Consider the following 23,780-nt stretch of genomic DNA (forward strand, 5'->3'; position numbering starts at 1 on the left):
CAGAAGTGTGTGGCTATGGCGGTCTAAAGTCTGAATCTGGCCCTTGGGACCTAAATGAGCCGCCTGGTCTGCCCTTCCCCTTTCCAGGTAACATGAAAGCCTGGGGAAGAGAAGTGGTTTGCCCAAACTCGGTGGAGATACCCGGGAGTTGAAGCTGGGCCATTTCTTTAGAGGTTTGGGTGCTCCTTAATGTTTCCCCCCTACCTTGTTTTCATCTGGCTGAGGTTAAAATGAGATGTGTTCTCAGAGTCTGTAGGTATGGGTGAGCAGGCAGTTTAAAGCCGGCTAGTGGTAAGATAGTCTAGTGCAGTGGCTGTACTGTGTCTCATATCGTCAGTTAAAGGAGGCAAGTGGGCTGAAGTCTGACTGGATGCCAAAGGGCCTCAGCAAGTGATTGCTGGGAGTGAGGACCAAGAGTTGATTCCATCCCCTCCTTAACTCAGTGTCATAGGTCAGGAATGGTCTGAAGTTGGAGCAGATGCAGGTAGTAGATTGTTCTTATAGACACTCACTTTCAGAGTGTTCAAGTACCCTCAGCTTTTGGCCAGACATCCAGAGGTCTTGTTTTAATGAGGAGAGGACCGAGCAAGCAGGAGCTACAGAGGCACAGGGAACTGATTGTTCTTTGGGAAATTACATTTGCCCCCCCACTATTTTGTTTTCTGTCATTTATTTGCCTAACAATCTCAGCAGAGATGGGGCAGATGTTCCTCCCCAATGCCCAGTTGGTAGCACAGACTCTGAAACGGACCTGGCCCTTCCCTGGCTGCTTCTGTCTGTGTCTCGGAGATTAGGAACAGTGTCTTTCTACCAGCATCGTCACCACCTTTGAACTGTACATAAAAAGCATGTTGAAAGGCCAGTGTAGCCTCCCCAGACACCTTTTGCTAGAATGTTCAAAGCAAGCCACCCTCCCCTCCTGCCACCTCTCAGGTGCATCTGAAGACCTGGCTCATAGGCAGAGATGCCTGGTGTCCCCAGGAGGCAGGGAGGATGGGTTGAGCTTGCTGGACCCCAGCTGCCACACTGGTAACAGATTGAGCCTAAGTGCCCGCTGGGAGTTTTCTAGTACACATTCTAGCTCTAGCTTGTGGTTTGTGACCTGCCCTAATTGTCAAAATCACACATCTAGATTCTTGCCCCCCCCCCTTTTTTTTTTTGGAGCTGGTGCTTAGAGGTTGTTTGAGTTGGATCAAATACTGTTTGGACAGCTGTTGTAATCAGAAATGCTGTCAATCATTAGCCTTGACGGTCGATTTTCTTTCAAAAACATTTCTCTGAGCTGTCTCAACTGGCTGAAATTTGGCTTCCTGGCCGGAAGTCATTTAGTGCAGTTGCTTAATTGCTGAGTGTCAGTTTCCCCATCGGGAAAATGGAGATTGTTGGTAGGTGCCTTCCGCCAGGGCTGTAACAGTTGACACATGCAAAGAGTGTAGTAGATGTTTCCCTGTTGCTCTTAAGAGTGGTTCTGACCGGCTGGGTGGTGGAGGTGCACACCTTTAGTCCCAGCACTCAGGAAGCAGAGGCAGAGGCAGGCGGATTTCTGTGAGTTTGAGGCCAGCCTGCTCTACAGAGCCAGTTCCAGGACAGGCTCCAAAGCAATGCAGAGAAACCCTGTCTCGAAAAACAAAGCAGACAAAATGAATGGTTCTGTCTGTGTGGCTCATTCCCCCCCCTGTGTCTCAGTGGTTCTCCCCCCAATGCTGTGGGCCTTTAATACACAGTCCCTCATGTTATGACCCCCAACCATAAAATGGTTTTCATTGCTGCTTCCTAAGTGTGATTCTGCTTCTGTTAATGAGTAGTAATGTCTGATATGCAGGGTATCTGATACATTGTCCCTGTGGAAGAGTCATTTGTCTCTCCAAAGGGGTCATGACCCACGTGTTGGGAGCCATTGCTTTAGCACCAAGAAACGGTTTAGTAAATAGTTTTTGTGCCCATCTTTGGGCTCATTGGAGTGCAGAACAGACTGTTACAAGATGGGGAACGCTCTGCTTCTCTGCGGAGAGGCGACAAAAAAGTGTAGTAGTCAACAGCTTGGCCCTCAAGGGAGGGCAGGAAACAAGCAAATGTAAACCCAAGTCCCAAAGCAGGGAAGCCTGGTGGTTATAAAAGTTCTCCAGGTGTATTCCAGATGTATGCGCCCCCCCTCCAAGTGCTCTTGGTGACTTGTCTGAATCCTTTCTGCCAGCCAGCAGCCTCTCTGTCATGCTTGAGCTTGAGTGTCAGTACCACAGGCTTCTAGAGGTTCTTGTCTCTGGGGTTATTCTGTAGCTCTTGTGCTTAGTTGGTGTGGTGGAAGATGGATGGAGGAGGGACTCTGCGTGACAGCTTAGTCTCAGCCACCCACAGGGCTCCTTCCAGGCCTTCCTTGACTTGTACAAGGCTGTGCAAAATCCCAGGGGATCCCTGGGCCTGGCAGGGTGGGCGAAGTTTCCTTTAGGAAGCTGGCAGTCATAAGCTCGCTACAGGTGTGGGGAAGGGGAAGGCCAGCTCTTCTTTCATTTTCTCTAACTACCAAGATCCTGACCCTTGACCTGCATTAGAGGATGTAAGCTCTGAAACCATTGTGAGCTGTAGTAGGTCAAATGGCTGGCAGGGATCAGAGGCGGCCTCTGCCTTCCTGCCTGTGTATGTGGGGAATTGATGGGGCAACCGGAGACCCAGTGAGCTGACTTGAGGTTGGCCTGGCTTGGCATGCACTTTCACCCTGTTGGTAAAGGGCTTGAGCCACTGCCCATCCCCACCCTCCTTGCAGCTGTCTGTCAACACTGTCCACTACAGCCCCTCTCACAGATGTTGCTCACATCAGGAATCATGTCCCCGCCCCCCCCCCCCCACGAGTGTGTGACCGTGGCTCAGGGGAGATGGCTCAGGCACTAATGCACAGTACTGGGATTTGTAGGGTCAGGAGGATCCTAGGGAGCTCATTGGCTGGCCAGTCTAGCCGAAGTGGTAAGCTCCAGATTCAGTAAGAGATCTTTTCTCAAAAAATAAGATGGGAGGTAAAAGAAGACATCAGGTTCTGGTCTCCTCGTGCACAGGCAGCACACATGTACCACACAGACACAGAGGAAAAAGGATAAATGCTAGTGATGTTAATTCTTTGGACAGATGTTTATTGAGCACTTACTGTCTTCCCAGACCCACAACTTTATTGAACACATACTGTTTGCTGGTCACTGCCACCCTGGTTGTTTGAGGCAAGAGTCCTTGGGCCAGTGTGCGTCCTCAGCTACCGGGCTAATGTATTGATGTTTTGCCCTTCCTCATCTTAGCTAACACAAGTGACACTGGCAAATTTGTTCTGTCAGTTAAGAATGTGATGCAGACTAGCTCATTGATTTTAGAACTCTGGCTCTCGCCTGTGTTTCATCCCCCTTCCCTACTCATTTGTCTCTGGAGGAAGAAGGGAACACGTGAGAAGGACCCTGGTTTTAGGGTACATTTCTTCCTGCTTATGTAGGCTTAGGGTTTACAAAGTGATCTTTCAAGAGTCCTTATGGCACGAATGGCAGATATCCCTGGAAAAAGGCAAGAGTCAAGCTGTGGTTAAGAATCTTTCAATATACAAGACAGACCAACGGAACAAACAATTTATGACCAGTGACATTGAGAAACCTTAGCGTGTGGCACCCTTACTGATGTCTGCCACCATTGTGCAAATATGGGTCCCACCAGCTCTCAGCTGGATTGCTACTTGCCTCTACTCCAAGAAAGCTTGGGAATTGGGGACGGTACTGATGCAGACAGTCTGCAATTTGAAGAACAGGTTTGCATAGCCGGGAGCAGTGCCTGCTGGGAAACACTGCCCCTGTTCCTGAGGAAACCCAGGTGTTCCATCATGACCTGTCTCCACCAAGGAGCTTGCACTGTGGTGGGCAGGTTCTCTGGGTTGGATAGACTGGCCTTGTGTTCATAGGACGAAGGACTGCCCAAGCCCATTAGGCTCTTGTCAGGGCCCTTTCTCTCCACAAACTGGAGATGTTTTCTTAAGTGCCAGAAGGTTGCTGGCCCCAGGAATTCCCCAAGGCCAGCTTTTGTGGGTATTGTTTAGCTGAGGCACACCAGATTCCACATGCAGAATCATTTGACATGCAGATCATCACAGGTTTTTAAAAGGCTGTTGTCATGGTTTTGTCTGAAAGATCTCTGCTGCCAGCTGATGAAAGCTCTGAAGGCTGCTCTGAGACCTTAGTCCTGGCTGCTCAGGATTCAGACAAGATAAGAAAGCCAATTCCAAGAGTTGTCTGTCAGCATCCCAGGGTTCCTGTCGGGCTCAGTTAACCATTTAGCAGCACTCTTGATCTGAGATCTGAGTCACATATGGTCCCCCTGGAAGCTCCTGGTACTCTAAACATGTGCTTTGCTGGGAGGCTGGTGGGCAGAGAAGTTATCTGCTGTTCTGTGGGCAGCCTGTATGTGAGGGTCTGGGAAGCCACTGGGTTCCATTCTCAGACAAGACCGTGAGAACCGAAGACTTGCTAGAGTGTGTTTTCTGATTGTTCTACAAGGGTTAGAAGGAATGATGAAACCACTTACCATTGCATGTGAGGCTGGCTCTGGGAAAGCCCTCCCCTCCATGATGCTCCAGGGCGCTCTTGCTTTTGACCAATCCTGTTGGGGTGTCATTGGGCAGATCAGCTCTTTCAGCACTAGATTTCAGTTTTGTCGTGGGTTTTCTGGAATGTGGAGTGGTCTTTGTTTTGTTATAGGGGGGATTCTCTATAGAGGATGCCAGTTGTGACCTGCCTAACATAGGCCATCTCCCTATGAAATGGGAGCTTTCTAAAATGTGATCATGGAGCCTATTGGCAAGGGGCTGCAATGGGTGCCTGTGTGACATGTACCACTGTGACTCGCCTTGGTGCTTCAGTGACTTGATTTATTTGTGGTCTCTCTTTCCTTTGCAGACAGAGATTGCAAAGAGACTGAACACAATTTTAGCCCAGATTATGCCTTTCCTGTCACAAGAGGTAAGACTTTCTTCTGCCAGGGCAGCACAGTGTGGCCAGAGCTCAGGCCTGTCTTTCATACTGATCTAGCTGATAGGATTGATGAGCCTTCTCCAGCCAATCAGGGGGCAGAACTCACATCATAGGGACTCTGTGCTCCTTTTTCAGTGGGAGAATGATCCTCTGCCATACCTAAATCCAGGGAGGAGGGTCTCAGTTTTCATCTGCAGCAGTGATGGGCATTATGACTGTCCTACCCGCACATTCTCACTGGCCTCTGCTTTCCCAGGGATATTTTCTGTACCTGGTTCCAGTAAGGCTGGTTGATTGTTGGCAAAGGTCAGACCCTGTGTGGGGGGTACTGGCTCCCCAGGTGCAAAGTGCCCTCTCCAAAGGAATGACTTGCAAGCTTGTCACTTTACCCTTGAGAGAACCCCCGGTGGAGGCAAGGGCTGGACTATCATTTTGAGGGAAGTATCTCCAGAGGTACTGGGCAGGCTGATGGATTGACATCATTGGCTGCCGTCTGATTCCACTCCAACACAAGCAAGGCCAGGACCCACCCTTCACTCCCCTTGGTATCTGGGACCATATCAGCTCCCTGATGGAGTGCTGAATCTGAGGTAGTGACCAGGTTCTCACTAAATAGAGTAAAATTAGATATGGTGGTGCCTTTGGTACCTAGTAAAGGTTATGTATATGACATTGTGTGTGGCTGGTGCTACCTCAGGGCTCTAGGGAATGTGTGAAACTTAATTTTTAATAATAGACTTTAGTTTTTCAAGAGCAGACTTGGTTAGGTTTGGCAATATTGAGTGGAAAGTACTAAAGTTTCCCATAGCCTCCCCACACCAGGGTGGAGTATTTGTTAGAATTTCGAGTCCAAACCTACACATCATTGCATTCAGAAGTTCTAAGACCCCATTAGACTGCCTTCAGCCATTTTCACTTTCACTAGACTCTTTGCTCTCCCTTTGGGTAGCTGTAGATTCCTGTTTCTTCTCAGCCCTTTGAATGTAAATCCCTTGTGTTCTGTTTAGTTTACCACTAGCCTCAATAGGTTCATGCATGTCCTGAAATATGATGTCCTTTATGATTACAGTAATGATACCACGGTTAGAAAATAATCACTCCAAAATGAACCATCCAGTGTATGTTCATATTGCACAGAATAAAGGTTTTCCTATGTGTGAGGTTGAAGATATCATGGACCAGTGGCCATCTGTTTGTCCTTAGAAAGTCCTTCATTCTCACTGAAAGGACTGATAGAAGAAAGCGGCATCACTTATCACCCTCATCTCTGTGTCCTGGGTCTCGTTCTGTCTTTTCTGGGGAAGGGTCCGGTGATGGAGTGAGGGTGGCCACACCTGATCATACTTTATCTCCTCCAGCATCAGCAGCAAGTGGCGCAGGCGGTGGAACGCGCCAAGCAGGTCACCATGACAGAGCTGAACGCCATCATCGGGGTACGTGGACTCCCCAATCTGCCTCTCACCGTGTGTATAGCCCTTTTATTCCTCTCATTTACCATGACCAGAGATGAACTCTGACCTTAGGTGCTTTCAAAGAATGGCAGCCCGTGGCCCACAGCTTCCCAAGGGAGCTGAGGACTTGGACCCATTGGGGTCTTTCCACATGGGCTCTGCCGTTGTCTCCTAGTCCTCAGACTAAAGAAACACCAGACACATCTTGAATCTGCCCTTAATGTCATTAGCTTCCACTTCTCCTGGCAGCCAGTGTCCCTGACTTCCAGAAGGTACTGATGAGTGCCTGGCTGCTGCCTCCTCTCCTCCCTCCCCAAGGCTGGGCTGCCCTTCTTTGGCCTCCTGGGGTCAGAACCATCTCTGCTATTTATTTAATGCACCATGCTGTGACAGTATTGGGTGGGGTTGGGGTCTTGCTGCTCCCTACACTAGGCTGCATGGCTGAGCACTCTTCACACATCCTTGTGAATTTCAGCTGTACATCTCGATGGAACCTGGATGAGTCCTTTGGCAAAGATAGTTCAATGGGTTTATTTTGGTGTTCTCCCTGTGGGAGCTGCAGGGGGCTGGGGAGGGCTTAAGCCTGCATTGATTCTCAGTGGCCCTGAGAGGAAAGTCAACCCTCCTGCTGTGTGGGAAGGGTAAGAGGCTGGGTGCTGAGAAGCAGCACCCTGGAGAGAGAAGCCATGGTATTTTAAAGCTTGAAGTATCTTTTTCGATCATCTAGCCCAGGGTTCTCTTTAAGAAACACTTAAGTTTATCCTCTGATACTTTCCCCATACATACAGTGTGGTTTGATCCTGTTCACCCTCATTACCCCCTTCTGAAAAAGTACTGTTTTACATTTATCATTGAACTCCTGTGTGGTCATACACGTCACAGCACATGTGTTGACTGTTGATGGATGATATGCAGGAGCCAGTTCTGTCCTTCCACTCTGTGGGACCCCATGGTCAAACTCTAAACTGTCGGGTATGGCAGGGAGCATTTTCACCCACTGCTGAACTACCTCCCTGCCCCTCCCCCCTGTTGTCTGCTTGTGTCGTCCCACTTCCTCTAAACTCCTTCTTCCCAAAAGTCCCCCTTTTACCGAGTTTAACTAGGGTTTCCAGAGAAGGGCGTGGGTGTGTGGGGGTGTGATTTACTGGAACATAGGACCCATGGGCTGACACTGATGAAATTTGGAACCAGGTAAACTCTGTTACCCAGTGCGTTTTTCGGATATTCAGCAGCAATCTTGCTCTGAACCCACTGAGTGTAATAGCACCACCACCACTCCCCACACCCTTCTGCACCCAGAACGTCTCCAGATGTTGTCTATATCTATGTGGGCAAAAGAGCCTCTGGCTTGGTCCAGTGCTGGTGCTGTTACTTCACAGAGATTTAGCCATCAAGCCAACCTGAGAATGGGTTCTTCCTGCCTGCCGAGAGCACCCTTGTGCATGGCCCATGTCCTACAGTGATGGTACAGGGAGTTATAGGTGGGCTCTAGACCGCAGAATGTCTTCGGAAGCCTTTCTCCTCCAGCTCCAGCTCCTTGACTGCATTCCCTTTCAGGCCTCTCGTTCAGGTCTCCAGGGCAATTTCTTTCACCCATCTATAGGGGTTACAGTTGAGTCTGTCTCCTCCCTCCTTCCCTCCTTGGAATTAAGGCCCACATATGAAAATACTTTTTTTTTTTTTTTTTTTTTTTTTTTGAGAAAAAGTAAAATTGGGAAGCAGCACCATTGGATTGGCTCCAGTTCCTTTAAGTAGCGTTTAGGAAGCTACAAGTTAGGTCAAGGCAGCCCTAGGCAGATATTGGAATTCAATTAAAGCCCACGAGTGGGGCCTGTGACCCCCATTTTCAAGGTAATTGCTTCTTGGGCTCTGAGTGAATGCGGCCATCGCCCTGTCATTAGGCAGGCAGCCGTCTAATCGCTCCGCCTGACAGAGCCTCACAAGGCAGGAATTGCCAACAGCTGGGGCAGGCCGGTGCTGGGGAGCTGTGCTTGACTGCCCTCCAGCGAGGGGCTTGTTTTCTTTTCTCCCGGAGGAGAGAATGGGAGCCACCCTGCTAAGGACACAGGCAGGGGCATGCTCTAGTCTGAGATTTCCTCAGATAGGTGGGTTTCTAGCAGGACACCTGGCTCCAGTTGGCTGATTGTGGCCTCCTGAAGTTCTCTTTTAGCTGTGCTACTTACTAGTAATATCTGGAGCATGGGTGCAGCCATGGTTGTAGTCTCCCAGGGTCTTCCTCTAAGAGGACAGGCCACATCCAAGATGTGGAGAGCAGAAAGGAAGGGCAGGTGAAGGAACTTGGGTTGCTGCCAACCATCCTCAGCTCCCAGTTCATCCTTAGGGGATGCATGCTCCCTTGGGGAATCTGGGCCTAGAGAGGGAGTCCTTTCCAGAACTTGTTTTGTGCAGTGTTCTGTGTGGACCTGAGGCCTTTTGCCCAGAGGTGGTGGGTGCTTGGCTACTCTGTCTGGGCTGGCGAGGGAACTTAGTAGATGTATGTGAAATGTTGACTTGATATTTTTCTTGAAGAAGAAGGGGAAAGAGGTTGGAGTTGTAGCTTGTCCCAGACTATGCAGGGTTTGTGAATCCACAGTACCAGGACTTCCTGTTCTCACTCCAAGAGGTGGCCGGGGAGATGGCTGAGCAAGAATCAGCTGGTGGAAGTTTAGAAGGGGCAGCATGGTGGAGAAGCTCTATGTTAGCATCAGTTTCTGGGAACCCAGGGGAATGCGGAGTTGGGAATTGTGGCTCAGATTTCTGCTTCGTGTAGAGTTTAGTTGGCATTCGTGGCTGTCCGGTCTCTGAAGCGGAGATAGCAAAGATAGTTGTAACCTCTAAAAACTACTGCCACGCCCAGAAGCTCTAATGCTTTGGGAAGCTTTGGGTACCCACTGGGCTGTGTAGAAGACCTGCTCTTCCTCATCCTTGGGGGTGGTGTTATCTGGACCCCATCTGCTTTCTCTGGTGCAGCTCTTGGCCTGTTTGGCTCTAGAATTGAATTAGACAACTTCTCTAAGTTTAACTCAAATTATGAACCTCAGCTGGCATAGGCATGAAGTGTGAGGTGTGCAATCTGGTTACACATGCTCTTCAAGCAAGATCTCCCATCAGCTTCTGCTGTCAACCACTCCTGCCAATCCCAGACCATGGGCACCAGGCACTTAGGGATGGTGTGCACAGAAACCACCAAGGGGACATGAGCTCTAGTGTATGTTTTTTGTCGTGAAATGGTCAAGGATGGAGAAGCGGATGTTTAGGAGGGTGCTTGGTTCTGTGTTTCTCAGTCCTCTGGGGGTTAAGAGCAGGAGGGAAAATCACTGACTTCTCACAATGGACAAGAGCCAGTATCAGGAGGAACTGTCAAAAGTGGAGGCCAGTGGCCTCAGACCTCATCATTGATGACATTCCTCTACCATCGAGAACGCTTCAGTTGAAAGCAGCGTGACCCTCTCACTCAGACTACACCATATTTGATCCCTTTGTGCTCTGAAGCCACTGGACAGGATGCAAAGGGTAGAAACATAGCCCGAGGGTGGCTGCTCCCTGCTTGCCTGCCCAGGGAAGTGACGGGCCATGCTACTACCTGCATGAGAGTCAGATCATTGCCAGCTGTTCCTGACCTCATCAAGGAGAAAATTTGGCTTCACTCTGTATTGTCACCAAGACCACTGCTGCCAGACCCTTCGCCCAAAGAGCACTGGTGTCCGTTTGCTTCCGGTCTTGCCTCGTGGAAGAACTTACAGCCTTCCACTGCTCTGCAGTCTTCTGAGCTGGCTCCATGGTACCTTCAGATTACCCCAAGGAGACCATGTGGGTGCTCCTGGCTGTACAGAACCAGCTGTTCTTGCCCCTGTTGAAGAAGAATGCTCCTTGCTGAGAGACACAGAAGAGCACTGTGACCATCTCTTGAGTAGCTGCCACCTTTTGTCACAAGTTTGTTTCTGTTGTGGATTTACCTGTGGATATTTGTCTGCCCCAATGACATGCTGTCCCAGCTGCCTCTAACTGGGCCTCTGAGACTGCATCAGCTACTTGTAGATAAGGCTCTCTGCTGACTTATTTCCCTTCCTCTATGCTGTTAACCATGTCTAACCTTTCTCTTACTCACCCGGAACATGGGTAGAGGGATGTGCCAGGACTGTTGGAGGTGCTGCATGGATATTGCCATGACCATGCCTTCCTGAAACTGCCAAGTTGCTTAAAGCCGACGGTGATGCTTGTATCCATTTGCTATAGTTGCTTGCACTCCAGCTTCACTTTTCTGTGGAATACTGTGAGTCCTGCACAGCCCAAGGATGAGCTTCACTTTGATGTCCATTTTGTGGGAAAATGGGGTCCAGAGAGCTCAGAAGGCTTGTCCAGGGACTCACCAGCTGATGGAGCTGGAAATCCACCTCTAGCTGCTCTACGTGGCTCCAGGGTCTACGTTCTCCAAATTGAGAAAGGAAATCTCTGACCAGAAGAGTGAGAAGGCAGTCTGTTTTGACTGGGCAGAGAGGAGTGGGAGAAGAGAACTTACTGGGAAGGGCAAGAGTACAGGTGCTTGGAGACATCTTTTGAAGATGGAGAAACCGACACATAGTTTTGCATGTCTGAGGCCAGCAATGCCCCCCTTTGTCTCTTTAAGGCATCTTGTTTTACTAGTTCCACACTATGCACTGTGGATTAAGTATCCAAGTCCTTGCTTTCTGGGGTTTTATTAAGTAATTATCACCAGCAGAATTAAAGGACTTCCCAGCAAGGGGTTTAAAATCAACAGGGCCCCAGTGAAGAATCTTTGTAATGGTATCTAGATAAAGCTGTGTGGTCCAGCCATGCTGTGGAATACTAAATAGTCATTCAAAAGGAAGGTTAATTTTTTTCTTCAGAACACTTTTTAAATCAAGCCCTATAACAACAGCATGATCAATAAGAGCTCATTTGTGGAGAATCACACGGAAAATTGTAAATCTGAAAAAGCTGGGTTCCAGACAAACTCAACAGTAGCTTGTGAGGGTGGGATAAGCAGGGAACTTAAAAAGAACAAAACTTTTATCTTAAAGAAAGTCTTTTTTTCTTAGAACGAGCATGTGCTATTTTGTGAAGCTATGTTAAAAATTCATTTTCTGTAAAAGGGAAGGTGGGGGAGCTGTGTTTAGCTCCCATCTGAGGGTTTAGTGTTAGCCAAGAGGACGGGAGGTCTGCCTAGCACACCTGTGATTCTGCTCCCTTAGCTTAGATCTGCCGTGACACTGGCAGACCTAGAGTCACATCACTCTTAAGCCACCAAAAGCTTGCACAGGTGCCTAGCGTTGTAGTCATCACAGATCCTCAGTGGTTCAGGACACTGGCTGTGGGTAACAATCCTACAGATAGAACTAAGGCATGGTTCCTGTGGGGTTGGAAGTGTAAGGCTGCCACAGCAGGCTTGACTTAAAGATGGAGCGAGATCAGTAGTCTGAGGGGATCCTGGAAGCTTTTAATCACTGACCAGATATCTGTAGGGATTTCCCCGGTCCTGTTGACTTTGAGAGCTACTGTGTCACAGGTATAAGCTCCCTGGGCTTATTATACCCTTGCTGTATATCTCCCTCATCTCCTCCCTCTTGCTTTGAAGTTCTTTGGAACATTTTGTAGATGATGTTAGTGGTTGACAGATAAGAGTTCAAATCCCAGAGTCATGGGACTCCCACCCCAGTACCCCTTTATCAGTTCATGTTCTGTAAAAATTGGCACAACCCTTCCTCCACTGGGTGACTGTGTGAATTAGAGGATCTTTTTGGATAGTGCCCAGGTCTTTATATGCACATACACGTGGCCTTGGGTACTTTTTCTTGGACTACTCAAGATGAAAGATGTGTGTGTGGGTGGGGACAAGTGTACCCTAAGGTCCCAGCCAGTCCCAAGAAATAGTTCCATTCTGAGAAATATTTGCTACTATATAAGCTGCCCCACAATGTCTTAGGAATATGGGAGCATTCTATCTTGGCTGCTGGGGGAGCATGGAAGCCTCTGAGCTAGGAGCTTGGGGTTGGGGGCAAAATGAGATGAGGAGCCTTGATGCTGGCGGAGGAAAGAGGTGTCAGGCAGCAGAGTCCTGGGTTAGGTGTGGGGAGGAACTGGAGCATGGCTGTTAATTGTGTGGCTGGGAGTACTCAGGTTGTTACAACAGTGGGGAGCCCTGTGAGAACCCGTGCAAGTGCCAGTGACTGCCATGAAGCCCATTGAGCAATGGCTGCGTGCCCAACCCCCATTACCTTGTGTAGTCCCCTGCAGTAGGTTGATTCCCTCCACCAGCCTTGCAGACAGTAAGTGCCAGAATAGGGACATGGCTCCTGACCCATCCGGTTTCAAGGGCTTTGCTCTCCCCTGTTCTGTTGCTCTTGTGTTCTCTTTACTCTGATGGCCAAGGACATCAGCTTTTATTTCACCAGTCCTGGGTACTTCTCTGCTCTGGCCTACCCTGTTCCCACTCTACAAGCCTTGGGCTTCTTCAGGATCATGGAGGCTTTGCCCAGGTTCCAGCTTTGGGTGGGAGGCGCTGGCTGCTGATGTAAAGGCATGTATGCATGAGCTATGAGCTTAAAAATGGATTCCTCTCAATTGAAAGGAAGCCCTAGTGACTGTGTGGGTTTTAAATGCATGCATTATTTATCTTGGGCTTGGAAAGAGGCATGGGAAACTATCCTGAAACTGAAGCTGGGGGATGACCCTGGAAGACAGAAATCTTCTATGTTGCAGTCCATTAACAGATTTTGTTCAGCAAGATGAGCATGTGGGCTGAGGGGACAAGTGTGGGTGTGGGTGTTTCCCTGTCGTTTACGAGTGGAGGATTGCTGGGGGAAGGGCAGAGGTGACCCATCCTCTGCCCTTTCTGACCTGTCATCACTCACCACCGACTTCATTGCAGCAGCAACAACTCCAGGCACAGCATCTCTCCCATGCCACGCATGGTCCCCCGGTCCAGCTGCCACCCCACCCATCAGGCCTCCAACCTCCTGGGATCCCCCCAGTGACAGGAAGCAGCTCTGGGCTGCTGGCACTCGGTGCCCTGGGCAGCCAAGCCCACTTGGCAGTGAAGGATGAGAAGAACCACCATGAACTGGATCACAGAGGTGTGTGGCTTTGGGTGGGTGGGCTGGTGTGGGCAGGGTGGGCTTTGGTGGTTGGATTAGGGCCTTTTCAAAAGAGCCTGAGTTGGGGTTCCCTTGCAGCCTTTTGTTGCTGCCTTCCTCTCTCTTGTCCAGTTCCTAGCAGTATAGAAGGTACACAGTACTCAACACTACTTGGGGTGTTGCTCAGTTGGTAGCGTACTCGACTAGCATGCCTGAGCCCTGGGTTCATTCCTTGGCACCATACAAACTAGGAGTGGAAGGGCATGGCTGTAAGCAGAATGCATGCAAATGTTTATGGTAATTCTCAACTGTATACTGAGTTTCAAGGTCAGCCCTGGGTATTCCAGACCCTGTCTCAGACTAGTTAGTGGACCATCTTTAGGTGCTGGACCCAGCAATACTCCAGCTGGAGACTAGAAAGGTGAGGAATCTGAAATCAACTCCTTTCTGGCTCCTCCTGAAGACCCAGGAAATAGCACTATTAGGGATGAGAAGGATATCAGAGTTAACCCCCGCAGCCCCTTAATAAGTTGCCAGCTTGTACGTTTATTTGGCTTTTAGATATTTACTGGGCCACATGGCCTATATCTTCCCAGCTCCCAGGGACTTTGGGGGAGGAGTCACCATCCTAGCCCTAGTCCATGCTGTATCCTGGAACCAGAGACCAACTGTTTTGTGCCTTCTTGGCAGAGGAGGAGAGGATCATGGGAGCTGCTGCTTATGTGGCTTGGTGTAACCAGAGGCCTAAGCGTCTGGGGGCTTTTTGGCAAAGACATAGAGAATGATATTAAGAAAACAAAACAGTAAAAGTCACTCCTAAATTCCATTGGATTTTTTTTTTTTCCTTCTTCTTCTTAAAGCAATAACCTTGCCAGCTCCAGAAAGTGCAGTGACAAACAAACCAAGGTTCCTCTGACACATCAGGGGGTAGAGGACTGGCTGATGGCCTCCCAGGCCATGCTGGGGACTGGTGGGAAGGGAACCACAGCAATTAGAATTGGGATGCCCAATTTCCAAACTGAGAACTATCACCCAGGGACCTAGCATCAGCCTAACCAGTGAGAGGTGGCTTTAATAAATCACAAAAGTTAGCTGAGTTGAAAGTGACCTTTTACCTTTTTTTCCCCCCTTTTCCTTGGGGTCCTGGCCTTCCTGCCCACAGAGAGAGAGTCCAGCGCGGTGAGTGTGGGTGCTCTGGATCTTGGTGTGGGGCTGGTGCGGGAGGAGGGTGGACCTGTCTGGGGACGTGTTCCTAGAACTACAGGCCTGGCAAGTAGCCTCTGCTGCCCACAGCTAACCCCAGAGTTTTCTGTTCTGCTCTGTGGGTAAAACCTGGGGGGGGGGGGTTATCATTTGTTTATGTGTGCCCAAAGCTGGAAGATGAGGCTCCAGGGCTGATGTGGGGGTGATAGTTTCTCCTAGGGGTAGGAGTTGCTGTCCTCTCTTGAAAGTGAACTTCCATTAAGGAAGTCCGTTATCTCTCTAGGTGGTAGGCTCTTGCCTGAGTGAGTCTACCACAGAAGTAGTCAGCCGAAGCCTCCAGCCTTTCATCTTCCAAGGGGCCTTTTGGAGTCATTGGGCTGAGCCCAGGACTCCAAACCCTGGTATGTCCCCATGTCTTCTAGGCTACAGTTCATCACCCCTATAGATTGGATGCTTGCTCCTAGCATTATCCTGAGTCCTCCCTCTTTCAAATGCCTGAGGTTCCTCCTTTCTCTGCACTTTCACTCCGTTTAAGAAAGTGCTAGCAGGCAGGCATTAAGGCCAGGCCGCCTGTGTGTCTGCCAGCTCAGAGATTTGCTGTAAATCTTTCTGATCACACTGAGGCTCCGAGGTTCTGTTTCAAGTGAATAAGCCCTCTGAATAAGCACAGTGGAGTCTGGATAAAAAAAAAAAAAAAAAGTCCTCCAGCGATTAGCAAAGCTATTTTATTCCTCATGGCCGTGCTCGGATCTGGGACCATCTAATCTGCTAGGATGGCTTTGGTTATTACCTCATGTTAAGTAGGGCTTGGAATGTCAGACCGTTAACTAGCCATCCAGGCAGCAGCCTCCTCAGGAAGCTCCCTTGCCCTGACCTGCCTTCCTTTCCCATCCCTCCCTCCATGCAGACTATTTTCAACCCCTACCCACCCCACCCACCCCGGTTAACATGAGTTGGCTGTCTCCTCCTGTCCTGCCAATATACTCAGAAATGCAGGTCTCCCCCTTGGGCTCAGGAATGACTAGGCACAGAAGAAAGGAATGATTAAAGCTGAAAATCCATTTGGATTGCTTTGGTGTTGATCCTTAAACGGTGGCATTTTTTGGAGAGACAGTTTGCCTACATAAAAGGCCAGAAGAGGAGTGTGTCCATCAGCATCATGTCTGCTTCCCCCACCCCCAATCCAGTCTCAGCTTTATGAGATGTAGGGTTATGTCTTGACCTGAGCCTCAGTGTCCTTATGCATACCATGGCAGTTAACCTCCTCAGACAGCCTCTCGGCTTTGGTAGAAGGCCTCTTACAGAAGGACTCATTTCTTGGTCAGCACCAGCCTTCTCCAGGAAGTGGGCAGTTGAAACTCAACACCCTCTTATCCATACCTATTCGCTTTTGGCCTCGTACCTACCCCTGTTAAATTCCTTTTGCTACAAACCCAGAGACCCCCCCCCCAAGCGCTCAGCCCTTTGCCCCATAGTACTCCCCGGCATCTGATCTGGATAGATTCAACACAGGGGCTGGAGGGTGAACTGGGTGTGATGAATCCCATGCCATCCTAGGGCTGGGCAGCTCAGAATGGGCACTAGGCAGCTCAGAATGGGAGGATAGGGACTGTCGGGGCTGTGTCCTCGTGGCTGCGGTGTTGGATGGTGGAGATTGAAATAATCAGCCTTAGGAAAACAGGTTGTCAACAGCCGAGGCCTCCAGCAGGAAGGACAAGGCTGTGTCAGAGAGGGGAGGGGGCCGGGTGGACAGGCTGGAAGCTGTCCCAGAGGGGTTAGTCTGGAGTCCAATTAGAGGTAGCTTCATTCATATTTCCTTGCCTAGCTGAAGCAATAAAAAATACTTAGTTTTTTGGCTGCCTGCCAACCAGAGGCGGGCTGGATCGATGCCGCTAAATGCCTGACATGACTCTCCGGTAGCAGCGAGGGTTTTCAGCCTGACTGCATGAGAAGAAAGAGTTCCCTGTTCTCGCACTAGGTCGCAAGGAGAAACACGAGCAGCCACCCTGTCCCCTCCCTCTCTCTCCATCACCCGCCCTCGCAGGCAGGGGCAGCCAGCCTGAGGGGCTGGAAGCATTTCTGCTTAGCACGGGGTGGCCGCCACCATCGGAGGAAATGAAATGAAATGACGGTGATTTTTTTTTTTTCCTGCCTGTGCTTGCAGCAACTAATTGAATTGCGGCTGTGCGCACATCACCGCCGCTCGCTCGGCTGCGGGGAAGGTTGAGCTGCAGTTCCATTATAACCTCCATTTTTTTTCTTCAAGGCTTGATAACTCTGCCATTTTAATTTGCTTCAGGCAGAAACTTGGCAGGGAAGGGCTGCCCAGAAAACCGGCTTAGGAAAGGAAATTAAGTTCTGCGGCTGGCTCCCTCCCACACCATTCCCCCAAACCCATCCACCTGCTGGCCACCACGTTCCCTCCAGTGAACCCTGTCCCAGGGCCAGAATTGGCCTGTAGTAAAGTGGGGAAAGGAGAAATAAAGGATCACCCCGCTTGCCTTCAGTGTCCTTCTTTGTGAACAGATCTTGCTCTGTGTTCCCACATGACTCCACCATGCATCTTAGCCTGCCTTCATCTGTGTGTGGATTTGTGGCCACTCTCTTCCCTAGACCTCCCAGAGAGGGCAGAGGTCGTCTTACTCATTCCATCACTCGTGATATCACTGTCAGTCTAGGCATGGGTAGGTTTATCAGTTACTTATCACTGTGATAAAATAACCGGCTCATGGCTTGAGAGGGTCCAGTCCATCATGGCTACAAGAGCAGCTTGTGGCTGGGACAACAGGAATATGAGGTGACTGGTTATGTCATGGCTACTGTGAGGAAGAAGCTGAGGTGGATCTGAGCTTGCCTGTAATCCTCTGTGGTCTTGTGTCTGCCAGCCAGACCCTATAATCCAGAAGGTTCCATCAGCTGGGACCTAGTGTTCTAACATATTAGCCTGTGGGGTGGGGTGCTGGTGGAGGCATACACTGAGTTCTTAGGATGTACCCTGGAGGGGCATCTGGCCTTCAAGGTTTGCACACATCCCTCTCCAAAGGCCCCTGTGTGTGCCCAGCTTCAGGACACCCCATTCCCAGCCCTCCCTGCTGTACATCTGCCTCAGATTTTCTTCTTTCTCTGGCCTATATTCCCTAGGGATTCTCCTCCCTCATTCTGTAACAGAGGAGGAACTGAGAATTCTCATTGCTCTGTCCAACATGAAACCCTGGATGTCCCTAGGGCCCCTGCTGTCTAACTTGGGACAGTAGTACCTTCCCAGAGGGGGGGGGGTCCTATCTTTTCAAGGGAAAGTGACCCCACAGGCTTTGTGTCTTCATGATTCTCTTTTCTTCTCAGTTTGCGAAAGGCTTGGCTGTGGAGGACCAGGGGCTTAGAGTTGTTCTTTTACACTTGTCAGCAACCCAGGCAGTGCCTTTTACTCTGTCCCTTCTGAACTTAAACTGCAAGTTCTGTGCATCCCCGCCTGTGGCTCAGGCCTTAAAAGACACTTTGCTTTGAGTAAACTGAGTGACAGGTGCCCCTTGCCCATATGGGATTTGGCCTCAGACCAGGAAAACACCCCATTCACTGCAGGGTTCATTATTGAATAAGCAGTTTCCAGAAATTGAGGATAGTTTGGGAAAGCCCTCAGGGACCCATAGTGCTTTGGGAATATCCTGGGTGAGCCGGATCTACAGACACAGGGTGCTGCCCACTTCCTTCTTTCTGGCCCTCTGTCATCTGCTCCTGTTGAGTCAGAGGCTTTGTGCAATACTCCATTCAGCATGGAGTTTTGACCCCAAGGTCCTCTTCTTCCAGAACAATTCAGTGTCACCCTCAGAAAGCCTCAGGGCCAGTGAGAAGCATCGGGGGTCTGCAGACTACAGCATGGAAGCCAAGAAGCGGAAAGCAGAGGAGAAGGACAGCCTGAGCCGATATGTATGTAGGAGTTGGCAAGTGGCGTCATTGGATAGGGCTGTGGCCCCAACTCTGATGGTTGGGTACTGAGTGTGAGTCATTGGTAGTGGGACAGGGCCCAGAGGAAGGCTCATATATGTCCTGTGGTCAGGTGAGGCATTGGGAGAGAAATGGATAAGGGAATTGTCCCAGTCTTCTTGGGGTCTGGGGAGAACTGAATACTCTGCTAGACAGTTCTCTACTGCACCCAGGCTCAGATTGTGCCCTGCTATACCTGAGTGTGAGTCCCACAGTCCTCACAGTGTCCGCCCCCCCCCCAGGCATTCAGCTACTGAGACATAGTTTGTGATAACCTTATAGCATGACCCTTGACCTTTGAGGTCCCAGTGGGAGTATGACTATGTGTCTGTTCCCCATTGCCACACTGAGCAGGGTTGAGATCTGAGACTAGAGGGGCTTGTACCAAGCCCTCTTTGGCCCTCCTGGATGCCCTGCAGCTCTCTGAACATGTTACATAAAGCTCAGCTGCACTGTGAAATGAAGCTCTCCGCCCGCCCAGAGTGATGGGAATGTAGCGATGAGACCTGCCTTATGAATAACTGCAGCCAGAATAACAGCTGGGCAGGAGGGCCTGGCTTTAGAAAGCTCAGGACTGAGCTAATGAGGCTGCTTACCCCAGAGCCTAGAGGCTGAGCTACAAAGAACCCAGGAGGAAGGCCAGTTCCTACTTGAGGTTCTGGTCATAGAAGGGAAAGGGCCCAGAAGCAGAGACAGCATGGATTTTGGGGTTTGGCTGGGGAAGGTGTTGGGGTACAAGGTTGCTTGAGCAGATCAGGAGGGATGTGGGCTCTTATTGGCCGACTGGCTTCTCTTTTGCTTGTAGGACAGTGATGGTGACAAGAGTGATGACCTGGTGGTGGACGTCTCCAATGAGGTACGGGTAGGCCCCAGTTGTAGGGAGTCCCTGGATGGGGTGGTTTGGGACAAATTCTCTGTAGATAAGATATGTTCTTCTTGCTGCCTGATCCAGGCAATGGAGCCTCTGTTCTTGGAGCATCAAGTGGGGGAGGGGGCGACTTTGAATCATGGTGGCTGCATATGTGGGTGCTGAAAGGTCCCAAGTAACAGCAGTCTTTATTCCCATAGCTTTCTAGTTAGCCATGTATAACCTTGCCAGTTAGAGTTTTAGACTTGCATGTGACCTGGGATAGGTCATTCCTCCCTGTCTCCAGGCCCTTATTTACCCCACCTGTGAGGTGAAAGGCTCAGGCTCTAGGCTGTTAAAGTGCTAATTGCCTACCACCCAAGCCCTGTGCCTTCTTGTTGTCAGGCCAGGGACACCCACTTGCATCTTCAGAACTCTATAACACTTATGTTTTCAGGACCCAGCGACGCCTCGGGTGAGCCCAGCACACTCCCCTCCTGAAAATGGCCTGGATAAAGCCCGTGGCCTGAAGAAAGACGCCCCTACCAGCCCAGCCTCAGTGGCTTCTTCCAGTAGCACACCCTCCTCCAAGACCAAAGACCTTGGTCATGTATGTGGGGTCTGCCTTGGCACCTTACAGAGGCGGGGAAGGGGAGAAATGGGAAATGTGCGGAATCTAGAGCTCAAGTTGTCCCATTTGCAGGGTGGGCGAGAGTTGGGGTGTGGAAAGAACGTGACCATTGGGATTGGCTGCATGTAAATTGTTAACCCACACTGCCTGAGCCTCTCACCACTGAATGTATCAGAGCCTTGGGTTTTGCCTCTTTAAATTAGAACCTCCACCACAATCCCTGCCAAGGAGGGACTTCTGTTCATCCCATGCTTGGCTTCATGTGGGACCAGGGTTAGGCATTTTGCCCAGCTTTTGGGAGAAAGGAATCCTCATGGCGTCTCTTGGTCTCTGTCTTCCTTTCTCAGAACGACAAATCTTCCACACCTGGGCTCAAATCCAACACACCAACGCCAAGGAATGATGCCCCAACTCCAGGCACCAGTACGACCCCGGGGCTCCGGTCAATGCCGGGTAAACCTCCAGGCATGGACCCGATAGGTATAATGGGTAGGCACCATGGGCCCGGGTCGATCTGGTGGGGGAAGTGGGGTTGTCCCTAGCCTGGCTGGAGCCAAACAGATAGTCAAGAGCATGGGACTGTGTTCAAGCTGGTGCTTTACAGGTATGCCTGGCAATCTTCAACAATCAGGCTTAAGGAAAAGGAACCCTGGCCCTTTGACATTACTATATCAGGGTTTATGGGGATCTGTGACATTGGTACACCAGAGGCTATGAGGCCACTCTCAAGCCAGATGCGTGGGAAAGGAGTGACTGACAGGTCATTACACTAGACCTGCTGTGTCTACTTCTGTTCACAGTCTTGTGAGGCCCTGAGCAAGATCTCTTTTCTGGGCCTCATGTGCTGCCCTCTGGAACGAAATGAGCCCATCCAGTTGGGTAGGCTCAGTGTAGGCTACTGCAGAATGGAGGAGGATTGTGACCCCCGCTCTGTCCAGCAGAAGGGTGAGCCCACTCTTACTAATACCCATTTCCTTATTCACCTCCTCACAGCCTCGGCCCTGCGCACACCCATCTCCCTCACCAGCTCCTATGCAGCACCCTTTGCCATGATGAGCCACCATGAGATGAATGGTTCCCTCACCAGTCCAAGCGCCTACGCTGGCCTACATAATATCCCTCCCCAGATGAGTGCCGCCGCCGCCGCTGCAGCTGCCGCCTATGGCCGATCGCCAATGGTGAGCTTTGGAGCTGTACGTAGACCTTTTGGCTCCTTTTGGCAGGGTGGGGGGGTGGCATTGGGCAGGGAGTGGGAGCTGACATGGTTGGTATGGTACATGTCCCTGCATGCTGAAAGGGACCTTTGGGTTTCTTCTTAGTTAGGATTTCTATTGCTGCAATGAAATACCACAGCATAAAGCAGTTTGAAAAGGAAGTGGTTTATTTCGCTCACAGTTCATCATCAAAGCTGTGAGGGCAGGAGCTGATGCAGAGGCTATGGAGGATGCTGCTCACTGGCTTGCTCCCCATGGCTTGCTCAGTCTGCTTTCTTATAGAGCCCAGGACCACTTGCCCAGGGAGAGCACCGCCTACAATGGGCTGGGCCCTCCCCCCCATCAATCACTAATTAAGAAAAGGCCTTATAGCTAGATCTTATGGAGGCATTTTCTCAATTGAGGTTCCTTCCTTTCTGATAACTCTAACTTTTGTGTCAGGTTGACTTAAAACTAGCCAGCACAGGTGCAGGCACCTGACAACTGCTCTGGGGTAAAGCACCTGTTTCAGAAGGAGTTAATATATTGGGTAGCAGACCTCAGCTTCACCCCACCTGCCTATCTTTCTCAGATGACTAAAGATAGCTCTTGGACTGCCCTTTGTAGTCTGAGGCCAGGGCTTCTACCCTGAAAGGGGATAAGAGTCCCAATAAGAGCTTAGTGACATCTGGCCAAGTAGCAGGGGTTTGGGAGGTAGGGCTGGTGCTGACAATTACTATGGACAAACAGGATTAAGGGTGGCAGAGAGGACTTGCTTTTTCAGGACAGTTTTTCTCTGTTGTTCCTATACCTGGGGTGGTCCTACTCCATAGGCCATCAGCACACTCAGGAAGGGGAGAAATGGGACAGGGCCCACCCTGCCTGGCAGAGCAGAGAGAATACTGCTTCAGAGATGGGGTTTATGTTGCTGTCCTGTGTGTCACTGTTCTGGCAGGATGCTTGGCATCCTAGCATCTGCCTTCTCTGACATGGGCTCTTCTCAGCAATGCTGTCACCTGGTTTTAGAGAAGGCACAGGGTGCATCAGGCCCAGATGATTGTGGCCATGGGGAACATGGGGAAAGTGTAGTGGCAAACTCTCTCAGAGCCACTCTCCTTTCTTTACAGGTTGGTTTTGATCCTCATCCCCCTATGCGGGCCACAGGCTTGCCTTCAAGTCTCGCCTCCATTCCTGGAGGGAAACCGTAAGTGCTTGGTTTATTCTTCTTGCATGCTTCATGGAGTAGACAAGGATAATACCCTCCTCCATCCCCTGAGGACAGGGTCTTGCTGGATGCAAGGAAATCAGTCCCAGAAACCCCCTACTCTAGGGCAACTGAGGGATGCAGAGGCCTGGCTATTTGACTCTGGGAGAGTAAGAGTGCCTGTAAGCAGAGCACGGATCCATGTGGGCCCTAGGAACTCCTGCTGCTGCATACACGCTCGCCTGTCCTTCCTGCCTCTTGTTACCCTGCTCTTCTGTAGAGCACATTGCCCTGCTCTATGCCCCTGTGGATTATTGGAAGCCATGTGTACCACATAGAAACTTGCCCTATACTTCAATAGATCTTATGCCACCATGGCCGTTGATAAGGCACCCACAGTAGTAACACAGGCAGAACAAATTGAATCCCTGTGGCTCATTGTTTTTGCCTATAGAGGGCCAGGAAGTTCCCCCTCATCCCTAGTCTCTCTCTCTCTCTCTCTCTCTCTCTCTCTCTCTCTCTCACACACACACACACACACACACACACACACACACACACACTCCACAGGAAAGAGCATTCCATAGCACCAATGGAGCTCCTAAGCTGATTTTGAACAAGGATGTATAATTGGAATAAAGATTCAAGGTTGGAGTATTAAGTTTAAGTCCTCACCTGATGGACCCATCCCAGTACCAAGGAGCTCCTGGAATAAAGGCATTTGGGAGAAAGGGGCTTGGATTCAGGGCAGAAAATCATGATGTGTCTATACATTGACTTAGAAGGGGTCTGAGGGACTGCCTAGGGGTGGATGGCAGGAGTGACTCACCTCTTTCTTACAGGGCATACTCCTTCCATGTGAGTGCTGATGGGCAGATGCAGCCTGTGCCCTTCCCCCATGATGCTCTAGCAGGCCCCGGAATTCCCAGGCATGCCCGACAGATCAACACGCTCAGCCACGGGGAGGTAGTATGTGCTGTGACCATCAGCAACCCCACCCGGCACGTCTACACAGGTGGCAAGGGCTGTGTGAAGATATGGGACATCAGTCAGCCAGGCAGCAAGAGTCCCATCTCCCAGCTGGATTGTCTGGTGAGAATCCAGGGCCATGGGCACTTCCTGTAGTGTGACGGGGAGAGCAGGGTAGACTCAGCCATGGGGGAAGGCACTAGGTCTAGGGCTAGG

The 23,780-nt window shown here is 50.3% G+C and overlaps 1 protein-coding gene across 16 annotated transcripts in view; it reads left to right on the plus strand.

Annotated features, from left to right (window-relative positions):
- Nucleotides 1-23,780, plus strand: part of Tle3 (TLE family member 3, transcriptional corepressor) — a 44,275-nt gene that overhangs the window by 14,668 nt on the left and 5,827 nt on the right. The window contains exons 5-15 of one of the 16 annotated variants that reach the window (XM_051197678.1): nt 4,917-4,979; nt 6,350-6,454; nt 13,332-13,536; nt 14,699-14,715; nt 18,544-18,663; nt 19,526-19,576; nt 20,025-20,177; nt 20,546-20,687; nt 21,192-21,391; nt 22,519-22,595; nt 23,438-23,687. In XM_051197678.1, the coding sequence (XP_051053635.1) occupies nt 4,917-4,979; nt 6,350-6,454; nt 13,332-13,536; nt 14,699-14,715; nt 18,544-18,663; nt 19,526-19,576; nt 20,025-20,177; nt 20,546-20,687; nt 21,192-21,391; nt 22,519-22,595; nt 23,438-23,687 (1,383 nt within the window). The remainder of the gene's footprint in view (nt 1-4,916; nt 4,980-6,349; nt 6,455-13,331; nt 13,537-14,698; nt 14,716-18,543; nt 18,664-19,525; nt 19,577-20,024; nt 20,178-20,545; nt 20,688-21,191; nt 21,392-22,518; nt 22,596-23,437; nt 23,688-23,780) is intronic. The other 15 variants (XM_051197681.1, XM_051197680.1, XM_051197682.1 and 12 more) reach the window with 15 other exon arrangements.

Source organism: Phodopus roborovskii, unplaced genomic scaffold (assembly GCF_943737965.1).
Source record: "Phodopus roborovskii unplaced genomic scaffold, PHOROB, whole genome shotgun sequence".
In the NCBI taxonomy this organism is placed as follows: Eukaryota; Metazoa; Chordata; class Mammalia; order Rodentia; family Cricetidae; genus Phodopus; species Phodopus roborovskii.